Source organism: Xiphophorus couchianus, chromosome 14 (assembly GCF_001444195.1).
Source record: "Xiphophorus couchianus chromosome 14, X_couchianus-1.0, whole genome shotgun sequence".
Taxonomy (NCBI): Eukaryota; Metazoa; Chordata; class Actinopteri; order Cyprinodontiformes; family Poeciliidae; genus Xiphophorus; species Xiphophorus couchianus.
The window spans coordinates 16,306,933-16,329,106 of record NC_040241.1 but is presented as its reverse complement, the minus strand read 5'-3'; the positions used below and the strand labels follow the sequence as shown (position 1 = coordinate 16,329,106).

The window sequence follows — 22,174 nt, the reverse complement described above, 5'->3', positions numbered from 1 at the left end:
AACAAGCACTACATCTGCTATTTTAGAAGTCTTTGAAGAAATTAAGATGATCTAAGTTAGTTTGGATGCAGTAAAAGCATGTTTTTCATCATTGTGGGACATGCAGATAATAAGATCAGGAAGTAAAGTTCATACTCAAGCAGACACAAATATTCAACAGAATGCTTGGAGGAAGAGGGGAATCTAGAAATTTGAGTCTGGAAAAGTGACATTTTTGGTATCCTATTTTGTGTCCTCCAGCTGCACCAGGAGAAGAGTCCGGAGTCACAGATGCTGATAATCTGAGCCACGGAAGCGCTCACAGCTCCAATGAAGTGAACGGCGAGGAGCACAACGAGGACACAGCAGACGGCTGCAACACAGGTACAGAGTCACCTAAATGAAGGTCTTGAGCTCTGAAACCTGAAGCAAATTAGAAAAATCTGTCCACCCCCTAAATGCATAAAAAACATGAAAATACTAGCCTGGTGTTTTGTAACAGGAAGACAGTCTGACCAAGGATACGGTTCTAAGGATGAGCTGCACCAGGAGCTGGCAGAGCCTTCACCTACAGAAGAGCATTCAGCTGGCCAGAGAAACTCTGATGAAAAGACCCTTAATGGTAAAACAAGCTGCTTTTCTCAGCCTGAATGAACTTTGATGTTCAAGTGTGAATTAAGTATGGAAAGAGAACATGGATTACATATTTATTTTTCCAGAGTCTTTAAACAGGAGTTTGTGCTTCTCCCTGCCTCACCTTTAATACAAAAGATGCACACAGTTTCCCAGTTACTGTTTTGCCACATGTAGCATTGATTTTAGACACACATTCATATGTGTGTCTTGTAAAATTAACATGTTTCCACCAAAACTAACTCCTGTTGATTCGGGGAGTGGCCATATTGAAACGCGGAATCCACCTTACAAGCCGTAACTGGGTGTAGTTGCTTTTGCTCCCAGTTTTCCATTTAGGAATCTAACTTTGGAGTTGATTTTCTCTGACTGGGATACCAGAATTTCTCAGTTCCGACTTCAACTGGAGCGCAGCATTACCCCTCAGTGTTTGTTTTTGCCTCCAGGTGGCGACATTGCAGGCTCAGTGGACAGTGCAGTGGCAGTGGCAGAGCCCCTCAGTCCTGTTGATGTCCCTTCACCCGTCCCCAGCATTGTTAGGCTCTCCACTGGAAGCTTTGATGGTGGCAGGGAAACCAGTAAGTCAGTTTTATGAACTGTTTCAACTTTTGAAGCCATAAAGTTATTTTAATTATCGCAATTTTAAAATGTTTGCCCCCTATAGAACCTGGGAAGCTGTTCCGGAATCTCAGTAAGACAGATAGCGTGTCGCTGCCAGATCCCGACGCCTCGCTGGCGGTGGGGGAAGCCCCGCCACCGTCCCAGCATCAACGGCAGAAAGCCTTCTTGGAGCGTAGCTGCAGCTTCAGCGCCGAAACCCGCGCTGGGATGCTCCTGGAGAAAGGTGTGGACCACATGGCCAGCCAGATGGGCGCAGACGCCCGCATCCTGGCCGCAGCGCTCTCAGGGACTCAGAGTCCGCCGCCACACAGCAAGTCCAAAGCACTTTTCGAAGACCTTGAGGAAGAGTCAGGGGACGATAAAAACCCTTCAAAGGAGGAGGCTAAAGGAGAAGTTAAAAATGAGGAGACAAAGGTGAAGGTCACTGAGATCAAGAAGGAGAAAAGAGAGAGGAAGCAGACGGAGTCGCATGAGGATGAGTCCGGAGCGCGAGGAGCCACACTGGAGAGGGCCGATGTGAAGGCGGGGGCCGACCCGCTCTCCCTCATGGTGTCGGAGAATGAAGAATCAGCGTCCATTAGCAGCCAGGATCCCCCGCGCTCCGTCCCTACCGTTGTATCCCGCAACCTGGCCGAGGAAATCGAAATGTACATGAGTCTGAGGAGCCCACTGGGGTCGAAGTCCTCCAGCATGGAGCTGCAGCAGGGCCAGGGAGACGCCCCCTACGTAAATCAGCCCGAAAAGCCTCTGGAGCGGAGGCCCAGCCTCCCCGTTCATCCGGTCAAAAGCGCCGGCAGCTCGCCGGCCGACACGCCCAAACGCAGCCCGAAAACTGTCACTCGCTCCAAGACTTTTGCTGTGAAGATGAAAACATCTGCGAGCGCTACGGCGAGCCCCGCCCCTAAATCCTCCTCGCTCACGGCGCTGGTTAAGTCCTCGCAGGCGGGATCGCTGGGATCCGTCATCAACACCTTTTCAGGCATTAAAATGGACTCATTGCTGTCAGGAGCCAAAATCGATGTGCTGAAGTCGAGCATGAAGCACGCGGCGAATGTGGGCAGTAAAATGTGGGGGGCCATGGCATCAGCCTTTACTTACTCAGATGACGAGGTGAGTCCCAGAAAACAATCTTTTTCTTTGGTATTTAAGCCTTCGCGTTGCAGCTTGTTTCATTTGGATGCATTTAAATTAGAGTTGCACTGAATACAACGTTGACACTTTTAATAGACTTTTAAAGCAACTTTGCATTAAAAGTGTCATTGATTACTGAATGACACTTCATGACAACAATTATAAACATTAACGAAGACCCCTTCGTGTTCATGACTGGTGTTATGTCATGTCATAATAGTTTCATGTCAGTCTTACCCCTTCAAATAAAGTGTTACCAAATTTAGATTGGGAGCCACTTAATAGTAGCTGCACTAATCTTGCTATTTAAAAAAATTTGATTTTTAAAATGAAAACTTCATACTAATTTCTTCTGGTTTTGACAACAGTTTCATCGTGACTGCTTCCTTCTTATGTAGCAAGTAAATCATCTGACCATTTATGACAAGACAGTCTAAACCTGAGAATAGATTTATCGCTGTTTTATAATGATTGTTGTCAAAGAAAAACTAGATATTGGACACAATTGTAATCCATCAAATGTATCTTTTCTCCCAATTGCAACATGAAGAAGTGTCTTAATTTTGACTTTTGGCGGCAGGATGAGCAGCCTCAGGGCGTGGGCGGTTTCCCTGGCGGTCTGGATGAACACATGTTGTCTTCACATGATTTGGCTGAGAGTCCTGAGAAAAGAACAGTCTCCGGTTTGGTTGCTAATGGCCTTAACCAGAGCAGCACCAGCTTGGGCAGCAGCAGCAGCAGCAGCGATACGGGCCGAGGGACTCAGCAGACGCGTGAGCACGGCTCCGTAGAAACGATAGGAAAATGCAGACCCGTTCGTTCATTTGGAAGGCTTTTATTGACGCCGTGTGTTTGTGGCTGCAGATGCAACTCCAGGTCGCGCGGGCCGGGGCCCCGACTCTGAGCAAAGCTCCTCCCACCACGCCTCCTCCTCCAGCATCTACCAGAACTGCGCTCTGGAGGTCTGGCCCACAGAAAGGCACTGTCGCTTTAAGAACGCTTCGTTGTCTGGAGTAACGGCTAAATGTTCCCACCATCAGGTGCTGATGTCCAGCTGCTCCCAGTGCCACTCCTGCGAGGCTCTGGTGTACGACGAGGAGATCATGGCAGGCTGGACGGCGGACGACTCCAACCTGAACACCAACTGCCCGTTCTGCCGGACAGCCTTCCTTCCGCTGCTGCATGTGGAATTTCACGACCTCCGCATGACCCCCGAGTACGACTCCTGTAGGATAATACTTCTACTTCTGCTTGAACGTAGAGCCGAAGGTTGAACTTGAACTTTTCTTCTTTCAGTTTTTATATGAATCCGAGTGCGTCTGGAGAAAGCATTCACAGCAACACCGCTCAGCCCACAGCCAGCAGCTTGGCCGACATAAAGACACCCGACCTCATCACTTTCTCAGAGGAGACGAAGGAGACGCCGGACAATCGTCCTGCAGCTCATAAGAGGTACAGCGAAATACGAAGGTCATCCATGCAGCCGTGTGTGTTAAACCCTAGTTGTTATGTCCATCTGTCAGTTTGTCCATTCACGTTCATCTGTCCTCTGTCGGTCAACCCATCCCTCAATTTATTCATCCATCCTTCATTTTGTCCATCCAGCCTTCATTTTACATCTGTAAATCTCTCCTTATATTTACCCATCTATCCTTCATTTTACTCATCCATCTATCTATTCATCCTACATTTTCCCCATCCACCCTCCACTTATTCATCCATCCATCTTGTGTTTTGTGCACATAGACTTCAGGAGAAACATCTGTTGTGCATTGACACAGTAATTATGTAATTCAAAACTAGAGGAACTTGGTGGAAGATGGCTGCCGTCCCTCATAGGCCTCCCCCTGACTCCTCTGTTCTTTGTGCCGCGTTCAGTCTGGTTCCGGAGCCGGTCCAGTCGGACCCCCTGGGCCTCCTGGTGCACCCGGCAGCAGGGAAGCAGGAGAAAAGCAGCGGGACGTCGCTGACGCGCAGCAACAGCGTTGGGGGTCCGCTGCAGAGCCTGGACTACACCCTGAGACCCGGACACGGCGTCTCCACCACCAGCCTGCCCTGCAGCCTGCACGAAGTGTCGGTCAGTGATTATTAAAACACACAGCTGAAGGTTGCATCTGTACTGGAACTGATTGGTTGGATTCTTTGTGTTTGTCAGGATGGCATTGGCAAAAAACGTCCAAATCCCAAGCCGGTGTCCGTCCCGTACCTGAGCCCTCTGGTCCTGCGCAAAGAGCTGGAGACCCTGTTGGAGAACGAAGGAGACCAGGTGCAAATAAAATCTCTCAGCACTTTTCATGTGTCATCCATCGTGAAACGACACTTGGTACTAAAACAGGATGTTCTCTGTACAGGTCATCTACACCCACAAGTTCCTCAGTCAGCATCCAATTATTTTCTGGAACCTGGTGTGGTACTTCCGCCGCCTGGACCTCCCGTCTCACCTGCCGGGCCTCATCCTGACTTCTGAACACTGCAACAACGGAGTCCAGGTTCAAAACAAGCTACTGCGAATTTAGTCACAGTTTAACCACACTAAGCCTTAAAGTATTCAAAACCCTTTAACTTCTTCATATTTTAAAAGTTTTAACACGTGTCGATGCAAAGCTAATTAGAAGTGACTTACCCTGGGTTTTTATTGAGGGTTATCAGAGTGAGAAAAGTCCCTATAAAATAATGTTTGTGACTTAAATAATACAATAAAGAGTCATAAGCTGTGGATTTTATGTAACAAGCTGTTGTTACTGCAGCTCCCCCTGACGTCGCTGTCTCAGGATAGTAAGCACGTCTTCGTCCAGCTGCTGTGGGACAACATCAACCTGCATCAGGAACCCGAGGAACCGCTCTACCTCCTCTGGAGGACCTTTTGTGAGTGCATGCAGATATTTACAGCTTCTACTAAAGGGCAGTAAAACACAACCTCTTATTAATGCTTCCTTAAACAAGTTAGGTCTAGGGGCTATACAAAATCATTTTTCGACAATGAGATGTTTATGAGCTGTGTTAGGGCCTCCTGTCACCTTAGATTCAAATAAGCTGCTGCAGGCCACACCCCCAACTCGACATTTACACTCGCACATGAAAATGGCTGAAAATAGATGTGCAATTGTACAAGCGTACATGTTTGAAAAGCATTAGTAGAGCCTCCTGCACAACCAACAACAATGCAGCAAGTGATTTCTTAATGGTAAGTCAACAACAAAACACTTGTCTTTTTCAGCAGCCGGTGAACAGCACGTACAGTAAACCCAGCTGACCAAACCTGCTGGAATTCAGCTTGGGTTGCTAGTTGTCAAGGCAGTGCCTGTGCTTGTGACTCAACAATCGGCAGGTTTTTGAAACAGCTCATTTTCCAGATACCAACAAAACGTTAACTTATTTCCAAAAACAGCTAGGTGTTTGGTTTTTTTTTTTTGGTTTGTGTTGTTTTTAAGCTGAACTGTTTTTAGAAGCATTTAAGATCCAAACGGAAGGCAAAGACGTGCAAAATGTGAATTTTTTATTTTAGGTTCCATTTAAATTCACACTGTCAAGGAAATTCTAACTGGGTATTTGCACCAATATGAAAACCTTACAGAGACGAATAAAAAAACAAAATTCACCTTTTAATTTCCTGCATGAGCCGAAGAGGTCAGAGCTGAGTCGGTTTCCTGATAGATTCTGGTGTTTGTTGCTCCTAGTGGAGAAAAAGGGGACTTTAGCTCCAACAGATCATCAGGAGATCCGAACCCTTCTCAACGCCATCGTTAGAAACATCCAGACCAACGACGTCTACGGTCCCATCAACCTGCTGCTGCGGGAGATCAAACGCCGTCCAGACGGCGTCAAACGGCAAAGGTCAGCCTTGTCGCTTTTCTATTTTAAGGATGTTTGTTTCCTGATGTGTAAACTTTCTCTGAATTTCTCTCAGGAGTATTTACAGAGAAATTCTGTTTCTCTCACTGGTGGCTTTGGGACGAGAGAACATTGACATAGGTGAGTGACAATTACAGACAAATGAGTTTTACTTTCCATTAACTGAATCAGAAACTGAATTAGAAAAACCCAACTTTTGATTTGAGTATATTTAATAAGTGAAAAAAAAGAATCTCATGGTATGATTTATTTAATAATGGCCAAAAACTCAGTGCAAGCGAATAGTCTAATAATTTTTTGCCATTTTGAATGCAATAACGTTGAAGCTTTTCAGTAATGTAAGAAAATGTTTTCGCTAATTACAATAACATAATACTTTTTATATAAATAATTACATTGCTGGTTGATTAACAGGGAGCATGTAGGTCACATGACCATTGCTGCAGTGATTCATTAAATGCAGTTATGAAGTCACATATCTAAACAAATAACATTCAGACAGACTTTTACAAACGCAATCAGCAAGAGTGAATGTTAAATTTAGACTTTTTTTTCTTGTTTCCACTTTTGGGATTATAAATATAAACATACGTGTCTTACTTAAAAAAGCACCTGCATTTGTCTTGTGAGATTTTGGCCTTCATATTATGGTTAGATCCCATGAAAACCTATTCTTAAAGTAAAGAAGAAGTCAAACATTTTTTATGAATACCTTTTGTTTCAAATAATTTTGTAGAATATTTGTTTTTATTTTCCCGTTTAAAAATAAATAAATATTACTTGAATCAAAGGTTGGGTTTTTGAAGAAACTTCACTGATTTTGCTGCTTTGTGTCCTGCAGAGGCCTTCGACAGGGAGTACCGGCAGGCCTACGACCAGCTGAGCCCGGAGCAGCTAAAGTCTCTGCACCGCATGGACCGCCCGCCCAGCACCAGCATCCAGTGGTGTCTGAAATGTTTTGGCGCCCCTTTCATCTGAACAACGGTTGCATCTCGTAGCGTTCTCACTGGTCATCTGCAGCAGAGGGGAACAGTGAACTTTTTAAGCCTATCCCTTTGCTGAACATGGTACTTTAAAGCTGCTTTTTTTTTTCTTGTATGTTTTCTAGCCAGGGCTTTCGGTTGGAAATGTTTTTTGCCTCCCGGGACGACGTGAGCCGCGCTTCTTCACACGTGGTGTTCAGAAATACTCGTTACCTAACAGAACGTTCTGTTTGTCCGCGCCGCAGTCACTTCCTCTGTCCTGTAACTTCTCCCAGATCAGATCAGATGAGACAGATATGTCCCAGAGTGCAGAACCAGAGTGTTCTGTATTTGCACTTTCTAAAGCAGACAATAACACACATACTGAGCTCCACCACCTGTTTGTACATATTTTTCATTCAAATGAGAAATCTGAAACCAGAGTTGCCTTTTTTGTTGTTGTTGTTGTTTTTGTTCTTTCCAAGTCTTAATGAATCCTGGAGATGTTGAAGTGTACATATACAAGCTCGTGTTTGTTTCAGTGACCGAAGCTACAGACAATCACTAAGTATCAATCACTAAAATGGATTCACAACATTCCTGATCGCCCTGCAGCCAGGAGCATGTCTTACACCAGTACTGATCTCTGTAACAACACCCGACTCCTGAACGTAGGAGTGCCACACTACTGATCCAAAAACAACACAACCATGCTAATGCAAGGAAAGCTAAACAGCAGCTCGGTTTGCTTTTAATATCTGCCTTTTTTTAACAGGAACTTGCTGCAGTAGTTGCTCTAAAAGGCCTTATTGTGGTAGAGCTGATATGTAGTTGGGCTATTCTCTCTTTTCTGCATCAAATAAAGCCTTCATGTCTTTCTAAAGTCAAAATGTAATGAATTTCAAAAGTATTCACACCCTTTGTACTTTTCTTTTTTTTTTTTTTTTTACATTTGCATAAAGTAGTCCATAATTGAGAAGTGGAAGGAAAATGGTGCATGGTTTTCAAAATGTTCTTTTTTAAAATTAAATTCTGTAAATTGCTGCATTAGTATTAAATTAAAGCTGAATTAAACCTGTGCATCCTTTTTCTTTTACTTCACATATATGACCTCTTTCTGCTGGTCTATCACTCGACATTTAAATGAAATGATTTTAAGTTTGCCGTTGTGATGAGACAAATTCTCCCACCAGGCGCTCTGCTCACACACAGACTGGACGTCATTTTAGTCGGTCCAACCCCTTTTTGAAAGTAGCTGCGGAAACCAGAACTTGTTGATTACTGCCGACACTCTGCCAGGAGACTCTGAGGTGACATTCCACTAAATGCTGAAGCATGAGGTAAATCAGATTAGTGCTGTGATGACCTGTTGGGAAATGGGCCTTAGATTGAACTATTTTTAGATTTGAGTTGGGAGCTTGACTTGTACAGAAGAAATCATGTAAATTATTCCATTTGCACTGCATAGAGTGAGATCTGAACTTGGCCCATTGTGATGATAAGATTAAGCCACATCATAGAGCAAACAAAAAGGAAAAAAAAAAATCTTGATTATTTATTTTTGTATTATTCACATTTGGATTGCAGACGGTTTGGTAATGTAGAATTTTTATAACTAACAGCATCCTGTTCCCTTTAAATGTATCTGTAAAGGGGGTTCCATCCTGTACTAACTATGTAAATTAGTTTTTCTTGGTTGTACAGAGAAGACTTTTCTTTTTTTAAATAACAAATGAAAGTGATCTCTTACCATCCTGTGGAAAGGAAATGAATGTCTGTCCTTAAAAGCGCTGCAATAAATGAGTTTGTGAACTGATTGGAAACAAAGATGTTGTGTCAATGCTATGGTTCCTACAATTTTTTTTTACTTTTCACATACGTTTTCTGCAAAATTACAGAAATTTCCACAAATATATATTATTGTTATTGATTAAAATATCCCAAAGTGATTCATCTATCTATGTATCAGTCTTTCCACCCATCAATCCCTCTTTAATTTATCCCTCCATCTGTCCAATGTTTCTCTTCAGTGGTGGGCACTATAGACAAAACTTATTGTTTTGAGCACACTTCCACTAATAGTGGCGCTAACTGTTTTAGCAGTTTTGCTAACTTTGAATACATTTAGCGCATGTAGCTTTCCCTTAATTATTTCTTACAGATAAATTAGGAAGCGCTAATTTGCTAGGCTGTTTTGTAGCAAAGTTGGATCTCTTGGAAAAGTCTAGAATTGTCCTCCCCAAAGAAATCATGTTTAAGTCTTTGTATTTAAACATCAATATAAAAAGGCAATAGAAACAAAGAACGAAATAAATCTGCCATCTATCTAAGAAGAAAATGAGAATAAATTTTTAGGTCCCCCCTACCATTGTTAGAACAATGGTTCAGTCCAAAGTGTAGGAGGAGCAACAGCAGCGCTGAACGGCTCAAGCTCCGTTAGAGCCGAGTACACCTCGCTGCAGCAAACAGAAAGGGGCGGGGACGGATCACTGTCAGTCTCATACCTTATTTGGAAATGGGACTATTGCACTCCGGAAGAGAAGGGGGAGCTATTTCCTATATTATTCGGGGTCTCCCGTTTTTATTTTCTTTTAAAATATGTGATATATCTTCGCCTTTAGGAAGGATTTTCACTCTCAGTATGTTTTTGAACTTCACTCTCTGATTTACTTAAGAGAGTAAATCTGCTCCTTAGTCGCATCTTTTTGGCTCTGCTACTGCCTCTAGTGGCGTGGGGGTGGTAGCACAACTAATCTAATTACATTACTAAATCAGAATACCACAACGTCCCTATTATTTACTATTAATTCTGGCATTACTGGAATAGTAAAAGATAAATTCCCTCAGAAAAGAACATACCTTTTAATTTTCTTAAGGAAGTAGAGCTAATTAAATGAGATAAACAAGACCTGAAAGAGATTCCAGATTCACTTGATGGCCAACCTGTGGAAACTGTGGCAAATTTCAAATTCCTTGTGTTATTTCTGGACAGTCAGCTCAACTTTGCTGAAAACACTATATCTTTAAGAACTGTTCTCAGAGACTCTATCTTTTAAGAAGACCTAGTGAACTTGGGGTTACCCAACCTGAGGTTGTGTAGTTAGGTATAGGTTGTTGAGTTAAAATGTTAAAACTTAACATTCTACCTTGAGTTTTAACTCAATTCAAGTTAAAACAACATTTTAACTCAAGTTTTAACTTTTCATCTCCTCAACTGGTTTGGTCACATGAGCTGCAGACTAACAGACAATCTTTTGAGAATACTTTCAATGGCAGGTAAAGTAGCACGTAAATGGTGGTGAAACCAAAAACAACTCTGTCGCAACTGTTTGCTGAAGGAACATGGACGATGCCAGGAATATTATAGCAGAGAGCATCCATCTTGTTTTTTGTCAGTTTGAACCTCTGAGCTCATGAAGGCATTACTGTGTTCCTCTGGCAACTAAGAACATCTATTAGAAGTCATTTATTGACAGTGGAATAATTATTCTTAACCAACTAAATGATACTGCGACAGACTGGCGACCTGTCCAGGGCGAACCCCGCCTCCCGCCTGGAACGTAGCTGGAGATGGGCACCAGCAACCCTCCCGACCCCATTAGGGACAAGGGTGAACAGACAATGGATGGATGGATGGAACTAAATGATAACATTTCCTAATAGCATGCTAAGTGTTTTGCTCTATTCACAAATTGTTCATAATGTGATTCTATGAATATGATTGATCATTTTAGAGTCGAAGGAAAATTTCCACGTTGATAGACTAAATAGTTTCATCTTATTTTTTCCTATATATAAGACTCTACCAATAAAATGCCTCTAAATAATATACATGGCACAGTAAAAACAAAAATGTGAATTTTTGCTTATATCTGTTTAACAACCCTGGTTGTAACTACCCGGGTTGTTATTCTGCTGTGTACAGAATTAATTTGTTTGTTAGTGACTTTTGCTCAATTAAATTTCTGACGTATACATTGCAAATTGTATTTTCATTATAGTTCATCGTGTTGTTTTTCATGTCTCCTTATTTCTTTTGTTCTTCCTATAACTGATGGAGATATGTAGATATTTGTAATGTATAAAAGTATTGTTTATGTCATTGAATTAGCTCCACATCCTTAAAAAAATGAAAAAGTATGGTGTTTTATAAGATCGTTTATCTTTTATGTTGCCAGTAGCGCCGAAATTAACTGTAAATAATAAAGACTTTGTGGTATTCTGATTTAGTAATATATTTATATTAGTTGTGTTATCACCCCCACGCCACTAGAGGCAGTAGCAAGCCTGAAAAGATGCAAATAAGGAGCAGATTTAGAAATACACTGAAAGCAATTTTTTTTCAGTCTTTAATATCATGTATGGGTTAGTTCAGACAGTATCTCAGAATTTATCATTTAACATTAATACCAGGGGAGAGCGCGAACGCAGTCCCCCACTACCATAAATTGTGCAGTTGAGATTCTCCTATGTGGAGAATTCACAGAGGTCAGATCGCCGCAGTGCAATGGCTGATCCTCACCCTGGACGACCCACCTTTTTTTTCTTTCGAAAAGTATTTATTGTTACTGTAAGCATTTAAAAAATTACATTATTTCAGTTATACAGAAATTTTCAATAACTTACAAAATCATCAGTTCAGACTAAAAGAAGCTAAGAACAAGAATATAAAACACAAAATCTCTGTGCGTTAAAAGTTGAGCAGGACCGGGGTGACCCCTTCCCAAGTCCGGAGCCGTCCCGTCCTTCCAAACAGCGCTGGTGCTCAGAGGGGAAACCTGCCCTGAAGCTCCTTCCCTCCTGCCTCACCCGGAGAGCCAGGCCGCCGCTGCTTGGACCTCTGTTCGTGGAGCGCCGGCTCCTTCGTCCACGGAGGCGCAGGCGATTCTTCTTGGTGGCTGTGTCCTTGGCGCGCCACCTGCAGCCCTTGATGTTGTTCTTTTTGCTGCCGCCATCCGGATCACAGCCACGGGGGGCATCTGCCTGCGCCTGCTCACCAGCAAGTTTCTGGAGGTCCAAATGGCGTCTTTGATGGTGGCTAGGGTGAGCCAGATCTCAGCAAAGTCCTTTTTCGTTATTTTCTGCTGGCTCACCCCGTACAGCACTAGCTGCCCATGGAGGACCTCCTTTGCTGGCAAGTGTGGGAATTGCAAGGAGCCGGCTTTTGCCCACAGGTCCACAGCAGCGCTGCACTCCCACAGCAGGTGCCTCACCGACTCCGGCGCGCCACAACCGGGTCGGGGGCAGATGGACGTTGCAGACATGCCGCGGGAGTGCATAACGGCTCTGACTGGCAGGATCCCATGAGCCACCATCCATGACAGGTCCTGGAGTCTGTTTGAAAGGACGGGATGGCTCACGTTGCGCCAAACGGTGGAGGCATCTCCATACAGGAGGCCGCGCACTGGAGTCACTGGTTCCCGGCCCTGCACAACAGAAATAATAAGACGATGATTTGTTAAAATCTTGCTCTCCTCTCCTTCCAATCTAAAATGTTCTAAAAATTTCCGTATAAAAGCATATGCTGGAGGAAGGTTAAAAGCTACTGGAGTTCTAAAATCACTTTTTATCATTTTTAGTTTTCTAAGATAGGACCCACACCAGAATCTGGTCATCGTGTTTGTTTTGTTATTGCTGGAAAGGTTCATTGCTTGTTTCAGGTGCGTGCTCGTATAATGGCTGCCTAAAAACAAGTGAAGGTCTGGGACTCCTTTTCCTCCTTTTTCTTTGGGTTTGTACATGATTTCTCTTTTTATCCTTTCCCATTTAGAGTTCCATATGAAATAAAAAATGGCTCGTTGTAGTTCTAAAACCACTCTCTTAGGAGGGATAAAAACAGCACTGGTGAGTAAAAACACTGTTAAAATCACAGCTTTAACTATTAAAATCTTTCCTTCTATCGTAAGGTTCCTCATCCCCCAGAATCCCAGTCGCTGTTTTACTCTTCTTGTTATTTCAATCGACCCACCTACAGGATCGTGGAGTCACCCCTGCCAGGTAAGTATGCCGGTCATTCCTCTGACTGACGAATAACAATTTCACACATTTGGTTCTGACTCACGGTGGGAAATAAAATATTCCCTGAGTAACCTTAGGATTTAACATTTAACTAAACACATTCAGAAACTCAGAGAAATAATCAAAATATGAAAAACTCAAAATGAGAAATTTAGAAAAACTCAAAAATTTTAAAATTGTATACTTTTCAAACTTTAACTTAAGAAACTTTCTGTAAGCTACAGCTAGCATAGCCTGACAACGATGCTATGGCCGTGGATAAATGCTTTCACTGTGACTAAGTTGTTTTTCTGTTAGCAAATTTACCAGAACAAACATGAGTGATTGACAGCGTTAAGCCCCGCCTCCTGGTTCTGATTGGTTGTTAGTACTGGAAGCACTGGGAGTAGGCGGTGCAGCTGGATTATTTCAGATTGTCTCATTTTTGCAGTAGTGTATTACAGCAAATTGAGGCTGAAATAATAATATAAAAGGAGTAGTAAATTTAAACCCAGATTTTAAGATTAACCTCAGAAAATTTTTTTGAAATTTTTGACTTAAAAAAACAGGAATTTAAATAAAATTCCATAAGAATTTCTGATTTGGATTTCAAAATTTGAGGATTTTGGCATAATTTACTTTTTAATCTCTGATGGCCCTGTTACGCCTCCTACCGATTATACTGACATGACAATGAAATAAGTTTAAAATATGTTACTTAGTGCTGCTTTAATTACTGGTTTGACCAATTAGCTGATTGTCAGAATATAGCGAGTTCAAAGTAACATTTAAAGCAGACAGTTTTCAGTATGAGATTCTGTCTTTATTATCATGTATGGGTTAGTTCAGACAGTATCTCAGAATTTATCATTTAACATTAATATCAGGGGATAGCGCGAACGCAGTCCCCCACTACCATAAATTGTGCAGTTGAGATTCTCCCATGTGGAGAATTCACAGAGGTCAGATCGCCGCAGTGCAATGGCTGATCCTCACCCTGGATGACCCACCTACAGGATCGTGGAGTCACCCCTGCCAGGTAAGTATGCCGATCATTCCTCTGACTGACGAATAACAATTTCACACATTTGGTTCTGACTCACGGTGGGAAATAAAATATTCCCTGAGTAACCTTAGGATTTAACATTTAACTAAACACATTCAGAAACTCAGAGAAATAATGGAAATATGAAAAACTCAAAATGAGAAATTTAGAAAAACTCAAAAATTTTTAAATTGTATACTTTTCAGACTTTAACTTAAGAAACTTTCTTTAAGCTACATAGCCTGACATGAATGATAGGCTAGTTAGCATAGCCACGAATGGCCGTGGATAAATGGTTTCACTGTAACTCTAAGTTGTTTCTCTATTAGCAAATTTCCAAGAACAGACATGAGTGATTGACAGCGTTAAGCCCCGCCTCCTGGTTCTGATTGGTTGTTTGTACTGGAAGCACTGGGAGTAGGCGGTGCAGCTGGATTATTTCAGATTGTCTCATTTTTACAGTAGTGTATTACAGCAAATTGAGGCTGAAATAATAATATAAAAGGAGTAGTAAATTTAAACCCAGATTTTAAGATTAACCTCAGAAATTTTCTAGAAATATTTTTTTGAAATTTGTGAGAATTTCTGAATTGGATTTCAAAATTTGAGGATTTTGTCATAATTTACTTTTTAATCTCTGATGGCCCTGTTACGCCTCCTACCGATTATACTGACATGACAATGAAATAAGTTTAAAATATGTTACTTAGTGCTGCTTTAATTACTGGTTTGACCAATTAGCTGATTGTCAGAATATAGTGAGTTCAAAGTAACATTTAAAGCAGACAGTTTTCAGTATGAGATTCTGTCTTTATTATCATGTATGGGTTAGTTCAGATAGTGTCTCATAATTTATCATTAATATCAGGGGAGAGCGCGAACACAGTCCCCCACTACCATAAATTGTGCAGTTGAGATTCTCCTATGTGGAGAATTCACAGAGGTCAGATCGCCGCAGTGCAATGGCTGATCCTCACCCTGGATGACCCACCTACAGGATCGTGGAGTCACCCCTGCCAGGTAAGTATGCCGGTCATTCCTCTGACTGATGAATAACAACTTCACACATCTGGTTCTGACTCACGGTGGGAAATAAAATATTCCACGAGTAACTTTAGGATTTAACATTTAACTAAACACATTCAGAAACTCAGAGAAATAATCAAAATATGAAAAACTCAAAATGAGAAATTTAGAAAAACTCAAAATTTTAAAATTGTATACTTTTCAAACTTTAACTTAAGAAACTTGCTGTAAGCTACAGCTAGCATAGCCTGACATGAATAATAGGCTAGTTAGCATAGCCACGAATGGCCGTGGATAAACGGTTTCACTGTAACTCTAAGTTGTTTCTCTATTAGTAAATTTAGCAGGACATACCTGAATGAGTGATTGACAGCGTTAAGCCCCGCCTCCTGGTTCTGATTGGCTGTTTCTGCAGTGTACACTACTCCCAGCCACATACTGATATCTTCAGCACTGACCGTCTCATTAAACATCCTGACAATCACCGTTTTCAGGGAGTTGTCAGTCAGTTCCTCAACCTCAAATGCTGAAAACTGGGTCTTAGCGTTTTCGTAACGTGTCCAAAAATCTTTCAGTAGTGCGGCGGAACAAAAACTTACATCGTATCCTCTGTTGAAAGGCAGGGTGAGGATACAATTCAGGTCGTCTGGAAGAAACTTCATTATGGAGCAAGCGACCCCTAAGTTTCCCTCTCTGCTGCCGCTATCCTTCAAGCATCCTGGTACCAGCGACCCCCCAAGTTTCCCTTTTTGCTGCCGCTGTCCCCCAAGCCTCCTGGTGCCAGCGACCCCCAAAGTCTCTCTCTGCTGGCGCTATCCCCCAAGCATTGTGATACCAGCAACCCCCAATGTTTCTGTTCTTTAATTAAAAAAATCGTCATCTCTGCTGTTGTTAAGGCGCTCGAGTTTTCTCTTCTGGCTTTCTACTGTCTTCTGAAGCTGCTCGTTTTCTTTGTGCAGCTTCACGCGGCTCTTCTGCAAAATCTCTATTTTGTTCAACAAGAAATCTTTCTCTGCCATCTTTCCTTTCTTGGTCAAACCTTAAACTGCAAATGAATTTCTCTGTGGAATCTGGGAATATGAAGACAGTCACTAGTGATGCCACAGACAGGATGTGTGACATCACTGCTTCACATCAAAGCCACAAGAAGTCTGTTGGATGGAGGAGGATGTTTTTTTTAAACCTTTATTCACAGACACACTGTATAACGACAGAGTGAAACATTTGTTATGCCTCAAGAAAAAACAAATACAGATAAATACAGATAAACATATTCAAGAAAAAGAAAAAGCTAAGGGGCTTTGGTTCCCAACTGTACATTCAAAGCAGTATAGATTTCAATTGTTTTAATATTAGTTTTTTGTCTTTGATAGTCATCTATTTGATAGACGTCTGCACAACAGCAAATAACCTTTAGCAGAAATTTCACAGCACTCTTCATTGCCTCAGTCTGAAGTATTTGAGAAGGACAGGGAAAAATGTCCAATTTCACAACTCCAGTTGCATTTCTCTCAAGAGCCCAGCAAAAATGCATAAATCGATTTGCCCCATAAATACCTTAACACAGAAGAATGGTGCTAAGTTATTTTCTCAGAGCCACTCACTTTTTTTTTGTAACATCTGGAAAACCATGTTGTGTGTTGCGCCAACAGCGAAGCCTCTTGATGCACTTTGTGTGGGGTTGCTTCTCATCCAAGAGAGTGGGCTTGCTCACAATCCTGCCAGAGAGCACGGTGTTGTCTGGAGGATCAAAATGTGTTCCAAGAAGGACTTCTTCCAACTATCAAAGCTCAAATTGGGAATAATCTGTGTATTTTGCTGCAGGATTCAGAACTGAGCAACAAGGTAAAAGTAACGTTACACCAACAGTGTCATGCTACAGTCGAGACATTTTAACGCATCAAGAAATTAAATTCACAAACTGATAAGGCTTAAGTAAGAGAGGAATAGATTACCGTTATTTGAGATTTGGACTATAGTTAATATGAATGCAAAAACAAACTGTGGAAATTATGAAAAAAATTTTTTTTGTACTGATACAGAAAAATATTTTCTTTTAAAAAGTGTGGAAACATACTTTCCATCTTCAGTATACCATATAAACATTAAAGAAATTGCACAACATTGGTGTCACTGAAATTTCTGAGGAGTTGACATAATATTTCTGGACCTGAGTGTTTATGGGATGTCAAATGAACGCTGCCTAAAAATAACTTATCAGCAGCAGAAAACAAAACATACAGGAGTTTTGCATAGAACAACGAAACATGGTGATAGTATGCTGTCTTTTCCCAGCTAGAGGTTTTTGTTTCATCAAATTATTCAAGCCATTTAAATATTAAAATCTGTCGGTACAAAAAAAATAAGCAAATTCGTGTTGATAGTCTTTAGTCATTTGGGCAAAAAAAGAATAAACTCCTCTAATTATTTAAAAATAATTAAATGATTTGTGATTAAAAAAAACTAAGTAAGATTTCCGGCGGCATTTATTTATTTATTTATTTTGACCAGATTATGTTAAGCATCGTTATAGTTGCTAGCCAACAGGATAAATACTGAGGTGACTTCCGGTTTTCGTGGTTGAAGAAGGATGCGGCGAATCGGCTCTTGAAATTGGGCACAGCCCTTAATTAAATCAGCTATTTGAAGATGTATAGTAAAAAAATAATTTCTGAAGTTACATCTCCGTCCAGTTGATGGCGGTAATGCACAAAGTCTGTAAACTGCCATAAAACGCAACAGAAGAAGAAGAATAAGATTAAATCAGCTGGAAGCACAGGTGGGTTTTCCTGGCGTTGGGTGTTTGTGATTTTTTATTTTTTATTTTTACTTCTAAGCGGAAAAGGAGACAAAATGTCACAACGACGGGCGAAAATTGAAGCAAATACTGAGAACAAGCGGGAAATGCGACGAAAGAAATATGGGCTTTTTATCCAACAGATTGAGAAAGAAGGTAGATGACAACAAAGGTGTTAAACACCAAGCTGGAACATCACTTTTATTATTATTATTATTATTATTATTTTATTTTTAATGCATTTTCAGCACAGGACCGCATGAGGCACTTGGAGTCCAAACTGGAGAGTCTACTAGCAACAGTTGACAACGTGTTTAAAGTGGAGCTGATGAAAATGCCTCCTTCTCTTCAAAATACTCTCGTAGGGGATCTGATCAGCCGTGAGTCTTTAAGTTATGTTTTGCACTTGATCTTATTAAAAATACATACTTGAAATTGATGCAGATGTAGCTGAACAAACCCAAATGTCTGGTGACATAATGGGCGGAACATTTTATCATTTGTTTAACAGGGCCAGTAAAGAATGGAATGGGTGTAATTCCCTCTAAACTGTATCAAGTTTTAAGAAGGATAAAATAAGATGACCAGCTTGTTAAAAAAACACAACAAAACGAAAAACAACGCTAGAATAAAGAGAAAAACGTAGGAGTTGGGTTTATTTAATTGGTTTAAATAAATCGGAACAATTTCACATCCAATATAGAAGGCATTAACAAAATTAGACATCGTGATTGAAAAGTTTCTAATCCAAGCTCATACCCAACACACTGATATTTAATTTTGAATGAGATAATGGACTGACGACAATCTATTTTCACTATTTCTACGACAAAATCAATTAAGTCTTTGAAACTTTCAGTCCAGGTTTTGGAAAAAGACTGCTGCTTGTATGAACTACTTTCTTGGCCTGTCTTTTTTTTTTTGTTTTGTTTTCTTTTTGACAAAATGAAAACGGATTCCTTGGTGGGTAGCATTTTTTGAATAGGGTATGTGGGCAGTTTTTCTCTCCCAAAAAACTGGAAAATAAAATCCTATCTGACGTGAACACGTTTATTTTTACTTTGTATGCATGGAGTAAGTTTCTCTCGCTTCCTGCTGAGTACGGGAAGATGAGTTACCTGCTAACTGCTGGGGGGTGGGGGGGATGATCCTGGAAATTGCTTGGGTTTTCATTGGTTTGGGTGTGGCAGAATGAGCTGGACACATAAACAATTTATACTCCCTGTTGCCAGAGCTTTTTAACTTATTTGTTTCAGTCTTGTCAGTATCTTAAAATTATTTATTATTCCTGTAATTGTTCAAACTTATAAGACAAGTACCGGTACTTTATTTTGATTGTTTTTTTTGTAGCAAAAAGTAGATGCAAAACTGCTGTTTTTTTGGGGGGGGAGGGGATTTTCTCTCATTTTTATTGTCTTCTGTGATAGAGGAGGACCTCTCAGCCAGTGAGGTGTCTATAGCCATTCAGGTGAGTCTATTTTTTCCCTCTATGCTTCATATGAAAGAATTTATTAAATAAATAAATTCCTCCCCTCCCCCAGAGTGAAACCCGTGAAATGGCTCAACCCCTCAAGCGAGTCCTCAGAGGACCATGTAATTGTTTGTACTCTTTATGCATCTGATAATTATTATTATAATCATAATACACTAGCTGCTGTATTATGATTATGATTTTGCACTTTTCATTTTCAAAGTAAAATCAACTGATTCTGCGTCAGTGTTGTCCACCCCAGTCCAGAGGTCTTCTGTCAGGAATCTAAAGGTGACGCGTGAATCGTTTGATGTAAAACAATGATTCAAACAAGTTTTTCACCGTTTTTTTTTGTTGTTGTTTTTTTAGAGCGGCAAAACAACAGGCACAAAAAGAAATAGAACTATAACTGTCAGCAACAGCGCTGGAAACCTCAGGTAAGACCCGTTGTCCAAACCAGATTGGGACTGAAGGTTAAGGAGTTGCATGTACTTCTTTTTCCTACAGGACTTCCTCAGCGACGGTCAAACGAACCCAGAGCCATGTGGCGAGTCGCAAAACTGCCAGTCAGCCATTACAGAACCAGAAAACGCCTAAACTCAGGTCTGTCTTTATTGTCTGTACTGCAGAAAAAGAAACCTACCACTGATGAGCCAGAGCTTTATTTGGGTTCTCCTGGTTACAGTGCTCCATAGACAGTAAATTATGGTCTGTAAGACAGGGAAGCCTATGTATAATAAAGCAGTAAGATGTGAATGTTTTTACAACAAAATAACAGTCAAAATGAGATTATTGGCAACTTGAGGATTATTTATCCATTTGTATCCACAGGTCGGTTCTCTCTGCTGGTGAGCTGTCTTGTTCAGGATCTGCAGCCCACTTCACCGTGACGACGGCGCAGGGACAGGTAAAAGTGCATACTTGTTACTTGCAGCTGTAGAGCAGCGTTTCTCAATCCTGGGACTCGGGACTCGCCTACTTCATGTTTTCTGTGTTTCTCTGACTTCACACACTTGACTTAAATAAATGGGTGATTAATGGGCCTCTTTGTGGAGGAGATGATGTAATCATTTGCCTCAGATATACTGGAGCAGCGAAACATCTAGGACAGTGGGCCCTTGAAGTCAAGGATTGGAAACCAATGCTGTAGAGCACATGCGTCAAACTCAAGGCCCAGGGGCCAAATCTGGCCCACCATAAGTTTTTGTGTGTCCCTTTAGACTCTAAACAGGCACAAAAAGAGTCTTCAGTTGTGTGCCTAAATTATTTTATCAATCTAACTAAAGCAGCTTTTATCTTTATCCTGCCAAATTACATTAATGTGAAAAGAAGTTATTTAACTTTAAGGACTCGTCGAATGCAGAGTCGCTTATTATTTTAACAGCTTAAGAGGATGTTTTATCAGTAAATTTTGCCCTTTGAGTATGTTCATGATTTCTATGTGGCCAGAAATAAAAATGACTTTGACGCTCCTGCTGTAGAGGAAGAAAAAGTGTAACTTAACATCTTGTTGCACCTGAATCCAGGCTACTTGTTGCTTTTAGAGTCTTTCTATTAATGGAAGGGCTGATAAAACTTGTGCAAAACAAATCAGAACTAATGTGGCAGAGCTACTTCAACATGCTGCCACCATGAGCAATGCAATTCCAACATTAATTAAAAATTTATTAGTAATTAACCCAATGACTGTCACATCCATTTGAAATCCTAAAAAAATCTTAAACATATTTGAGCTTGAAGATTTAGAAAACTATTTTTTTTTCAGTCTTATTTAATGCTCTCAAAAATCAACAATCCTTGTGTACAAGTGTATAGCAGCAATTAGAAATATTTTCACCCTAATGTCAGAATTTAACTTTTTTCTTTGTAAATGAAAGTAAGCAGCATATATTGTTCTGCCTTAAGGCGGAAGATTTTCAGTAGCTGTTTTTAAACGATGAGAAAATCACATTTTACAGTAACGATTACTGCAAGTCCTGACATTTATGCTAGCCACTTAAATTGCTATCATCAAAGATTAGTTTTTTTTTTGTGATCTTTGGGTTGCAGTCTTTTCATAGATTTCAGTATTAAGAGGGACATAAAGCTCCCCAGTAGTTTTGGCTTTTAAATGTTTACATTTATTTTTAACCTGCATATTGTCAGAGGTTTAATGCTGTTTCAGATTAAGTAGTTTAAATTGCAATTCTTTTGAAATTTGAATTGAAATATATATATATATTTGAACATGCAAAGTTTTTCTTCTTTCTAGATGTTACAGTTCTCTGAAGAGACAAAGGAGGAAATCAACTTGGAGTTGCTTGATGATGTAGCTTGGTGCCAGATTCAGAAGCTTACAGTGAGCTCTTTATGATTTACAGGATTTCCACATTGAGTGCATTGAAATCTTGTGCATTAGTAGTAATCATTTATTCTTCCTGGATTTGGGAATTTCAGAGTCTGATGGAGTATTTATCGCAGCGCAGTCGCATTCAGTGATATTTGACCTCGACCAGCCATTTGGGCTTGACTTCGTTTTTATGTCTGTCATCTGTGCACAACCACAGTCATGGTTTGCTTTTGTTTAAAAATCTAATAAAGTTTACTGGTGATACCGTATGATTGTGAAATCTTTCTTTCTCCTAAATGTCCTGCAAGGTCTTTTCAAAATGAATAGCTAA

General features: G+C 40.7%; 3 protein-coding genes and 3 non-coding genes across 8 annotated transcripts in view; 2 read left to right on the top strand and 4 right to left on the bottom strand.

The window, feature by feature from the left end:
- Positions 1-9,005, top strand: part of dennd4c (DENN/MADD domain containing 4C) — a 45,255-nt gene extending 36,250 nt beyond the window's left edge. For both annotated transcript variants that reach the window (XM_028038253.1, XM_028038251.1), the window contains 15 exons: positions 241-363; positions 482-601; positions 1,059-1,190; positions 1,277-2,343; positions 2,945-3,137; positions 3,229-3,326; positions 3,405-3,580; positions 3,661-3,816; positions 4,243-4,441; positions 4,520-4,630; positions 4,716-4,853; positions 5,112-5,229; positions 6,042-6,198; positions 6,272-6,336; positions 7,058-9,005. In XM_028038253.1, the coding sequence (XP_027894054.1) occupies positions 241-363; positions 482-601; positions 1,059-1,190; positions 1,277-2,343; positions 2,945-3,137; positions 3,229-3,326; positions 3,405-3,580; positions 3,661-3,816; positions 4,243-4,441; positions 4,520-4,630; positions 4,716-4,853; positions 5,112-5,229; positions 6,042-6,198; positions 6,272-6,336; positions 7,058-7,194 (2,990 nt within the window). In that variant the 3' untranslated portion in view covers positions 7,195-9,005. The remainder of the gene's footprint in view (positions 1-240; positions 364-481; positions 602-1,058; positions 1,191-1,276; positions 2,344-2,944; positions 3,138-3,228; positions 3,327-3,404; positions 3,581-3,660; positions 3,817-4,242; positions 4,442-4,519; positions 4,631-4,715; positions 4,854-5,111; positions 5,230-6,041; positions 6,199-6,271; positions 6,337-7,057) is intronic.
- A 2,583-nt stretch (positions 9,006-11,588) lies between these two features.
- LOC114158095 (U1 spliceosomal RNA) lies at positions 11,589-11,756 on the bottom strand. The gene has a single exon (XR_003598347.1). It is a non-coding gene; the product is annotated as a U1 spliceosomal RNA (small nuclear RNA).
- Positions 11,757-11,857: 101 nt separating this feature from the next.
- LOC114157878 (uncharacterized) lies at positions 11,858-15,908 on the bottom strand. Its single transcript, XM_028039049.1, has 2 exons — positions 15,686-15,908; positions 11,858-13,146 (listed from the first exon to the last, which is right to left on the bottom strand). Exons 1-2 carry the CDS (start codon positions 15,906-15,908, stop codon positions 11,984-11,986), a joined length of 1,386 nt encoding a protein of 461 aa, XP_027894850.1. The 3' UTR covers positions 11,858-11,983.
- On the bottom strand, positions 14,060-14,222 carry LOC114158074 (U1 spliceosomal RNA). Its single transcript, XR_003598327.1, has one exon. It is a non-coding gene; the product is annotated as a U1 spliceosomal RNA (small nuclear RNA).
- LOC114158085 (U1 spliceosomal RNA) lies at positions 15,086-15,248 on the bottom strand. Its single transcript, XR_003598339.1, has one exon. It is a non-coding gene; the product is annotated as a U1 spliceosomal RNA (small nuclear RNA).
- A 1,974-nt stretch (positions 15,909-17,882) lies between the features above and the next one.
- Positions 17,883-22,112, top strand: cdca9 (cell division cycle associated 9). Of its 2 annotated transcripts, none has more exons than XM_028038401.1 (10): positions 17,883-18,199; positions 18,292-18,423; positions 19,471-19,511; positions 19,585-19,642; positions 19,738-19,805; positions 19,884-19,951; positions 20,022-20,117; positions 20,346-20,421; positions 21,766-21,852; positions 21,951-22,112. In XM_028038401.1, the coding sequence occupies exons 1-10, from the start codon at positions 18,100-18,102 to the stop codon at positions 21,990-21,992; spliced, it is 768 nt and encodes a 255-aa protein (XP_027894202.1). In that variant the 5' UTR covers positions 17,883-18,099; the 3' UTR covers positions 21,993-22,112. The 2 variants fall into 2 exon arrangements, with proteins under 2 accessions (XP_027894202.1, XP_027894203.1); XM_028038402.1 differs by having other exon boundaries at positions 17,888-18,199; positions 19,585-19,636.
- The last annotated feature ends 62 nt before the right edge of the window (positions 22,113-22,174 follow it).